General features: G+C 32.4%; 1 protein-coding gene across 1 annotated transcript; it reads left to right on the forward strand.

Moving 5' to 3' along the window:
- Window positions 1-267: 267 nt before the first annotated feature.
- LOC133805844 (uncharacterized) lies at window positions 268-2,961 on the forward strand. The gene is made up of 5 exons (XM_062243994.1): window positions 268-282; window positions 372-1,357; window positions 1,528-2,272; window positions 2,351-2,650; window positions 2,902-2,961. The coding sequence occupies exons 1-5, from the start codon at window positions 268-270 to the stop codon at window positions 2,959-2,961; spliced, it is 2,106 nt and encodes a 701-aa protein (XP_062099978.1).
- Window positions 2,962-3,338: the final 377 nt, after the last annotated feature.

Consider the following 3,338-nt stretch of genomic DNA (forward strand, 5'->3'; position numbering starts at 1 on the left):
TTCTCTTGCCAAAATTATTTCCAGCATCCTAAAAAATATGTCTTTGTTGTTCAGCACATTGAATCATAATTTTAAGAACAATGTTGTAAATTATGAAAGTATTAGTTTAAATTTTTAGATTGAATGTTTGAGGTTTAAATTTTGTTGTAAAATAACATTATTATCTTCATCTTCACGATAAAACATCTTTTGCATTACTTTGATTCTTCTTATTGAGTCACAAATATTATTGACACTTAGTTTTGCAAAAATTGTGTTTGCCTTGAGATGAGTGAAGTTAAGGCAAAAACTATATTAAATTGATTTTTTTTTTTAATTTCTATCCAAGATAAAGCAATAAGCTCTCATGGTTGTGTTATTTTTTATTGCAGGGAATGGATAAGATAATGTTATTTGTAGTTTTTAACGGAAGATGGAATGCAAACAAAAAATACATTGATCATGAAGTGAAAATATTGATGGTGGAAAAGGATATCAAGTATGAGGAATTGGTAAACAAGATATACAAAGAGCTCAGATTGAATGAAAGATTGATTTCAACAAACTTGATTTTTGATGCAAATATGGATACAAGCAAAGGAATGAAGATAGAAAGTGATGAGAATTTACAAATTTATCTAAACTTGAACAAGACTGTGGAAGAGTTGAAAAAATGTCCTCTCATCGTTGAAGTAGAACAGAGAAATCAAACCATTTCTTTGCCAAGAGAAGCTAGCATTCCATCTGCTTTAGCAAGCAATGCAACAAGTCAAAGTTTGACTCTCACAGACCCCAATACAAATACTGCAAGCACTAGCAAGATGAAGAGCGCCTCAACACAAGAATCCAACAAATTTACAGAACATGGGCAAGAAGCTCAATCACCTCTCCATGTGTTGTCGAATATGGAGATTGAAGACATAAGACTCAATTATGTTTTCAAGAATAAGACTGATCTAAAACATACACTTGCGAAAATAGCCATCAAGAAACACTTTCAGTACAGAATTCAAAAATCATGTTCAGAAGCATTTTGGGCAAAATGCATAGATGAGAATTGTGGCTGGTATGTACGTGCAAGAAGCTCAAAAGTATCAGACTACTTTCGAGTTATCAAATACCATAAACACCACACATGCTCCTTAAATCACAGAAATTTTGAAAATAGACAAGCAAGTGCAAAAATCATCAGTAGTTACTTCAAAGAGAAGTTTCGTGATCCAGGATCAACCTATCGACCAAGGAAAATAATAAGAGACATGAGAGATGAACATGGGGTAGGTGTAACATACAATAAAGCTTGGAGAGCAAAAACACTTGCAGCTGATGATGTTAGAGGGTCAAATGAGGAAAGTTATGCATTGTTTCCTTCATATTTGTATATGCTATAGTTGGCCAACCCAGGACCTATCACAAGAGTATGTAAAGATGAAGAAAACAAGTATGAATAATATTTATGATTTGCATTCCTATATTAAAGGCTTTACTGATTACAATCCATATCTTACATCTCTAGGAATTGGTTGTTTTTTTATTTAAATTTTACAGGTTTAAATACATGTTTATTGCTTTTGGGGCTTCATTACATGGATGGAAGCAATGTAGACCAGTTATAGTGGTAGATGGAACATTTTTAAAGACGAAATGTGGAGGTACACTGTATGCAGCTTGTGTTAAAGATGGAAACAATCAAATTTTTCCGCTCGCCTTTGGAATTGGGGATTCAGAAAATGACAATGCATGGATATGGTTCTTTACAAGACTAAAAGAAGCAATAGGAGAACGAGAAAACTTGTGCATAGTATCTGACAGGCATAAAAGCATCAAAAATGCAGTTGAACAAGTGTATCCTGGTGTATATCATGGAGTTTGTCTTTATCATTTGAAGCAAAATCTAAGGACTAAGTTTAGGGGATTACATGTGCATGCCATATTTGAAACTGCTTCAAGAGCGTACTCAGCTCAAGAATATTATTCTGCCATGGCTGAATTACAGAAAATTAGCCCTGAAATGACCACTTATCTTTTGGAAGCAAAACCAGAAAAATGGGCTCGGCCATTCTTTCCAACGAAGAGGTATAACATTCTTACAAGTAACATTTCCGAATCTATAAATGCAGCAATTGTGCATGCGAGAGAATTTCCTATAACGTCGTTAATAGAAGCTATAAGAGAGATGCTTCAAAGATGGTTTTCAACAAGAAAAGAAGCAGCAATTAACCAATTTGTTGAGGTGACAAAATGGGCAAATGATGAAATGGAGATCAAACTTGATGTGGCATTTCGAATGAAGGTATGTTATTAAAGTTACATTTATTTTCTTTTTGTTTGGATTTTAAATTTATTGCTTAATAATTGTATTGTTTCACAGGTAGATGCAATTGATGCAATGAAATCTAGTGTCAAATATGGTGATCGAGTGTTTGTTGTCGACTTGGAACAACATATGTGCACATGTAATGAATTTCAACAAGAGGGAATTCCATGTGCACATGCCATTGCAACAATTGAAAGCAAGTACTTGGACAAGTACAAATTTTGCTCAAATTGGTATAAAAATTCTGTTTTGAAAGAGACATATGCAGGATCAATTAATCCTCTTCCAGATAAAGATGATTGGAGTGTCCCAGATGAAATTATAGGAGATAGCATGAAAGCTCCAAAATTCAAAGTAAAACAAGGACGTCCCAAGAAAAAAAGAATTCCATCAACAGGAGAATTCCCAAGCATGTTCGAACAGTCAAGTGTGGAAATTGCGGAATATTGGGGCATAATAGAAAGAATTGTAAAAGCCAACCAATTCTAAAATAAGGATAACATTGAGTTGTGAATTGCATACATATCATGATCATTGAGATTGATTATTGTCCTTGAGTACAGTGCATTATGCATGAAAGCATGAACTGTTGTTATCTGTTGCAGTCTAAAGACTATAAAGATGCAACGTTATACATATTTGTTGCGTTGTGGACTTGTGGATAAGAATGTTTATACATTTATTAAAGTACATTTGTTTTTTATTATATTATTATCTATTTAATTTATGAAAAATAGGAATTGATATTAGTGAGAGATGAATTTGACAAAAAAAGGTTATAAAAGATGATAGATTATCATCTTTAAATTATGACAAATTTATCAGTTAATCTTATTTATTTAAGGCTTGCGATTTAAATTTCTAGGCAAGGTGTTTAAATTTAAAACATAGGGGTTTAAATTTTAAGCTTAGGGGTTTAAATTTAAAACATAGTTGGTTAAATAAAGTTGGATTATAAATAGAGCTTAATGGATAAAAATTTGATACCATTTAGCCTTGTGGTTCAAAATTTGATTCAATTTAGCCATGTGGTTCAAAATTT

The sequence above is a fragment of the Humulus lupulus genome, chromosome X, assembly GCF_963169125.1.
Source record: "Humulus lupulus chromosome X, drHumLupu1.1, whole genome shotgun sequence".
NCBI lineage: Eukaryota > Viridiplantae > Streptophyta > Magnoliopsida > Rosales > Cannabaceae > Humulus > Humulus lupulus.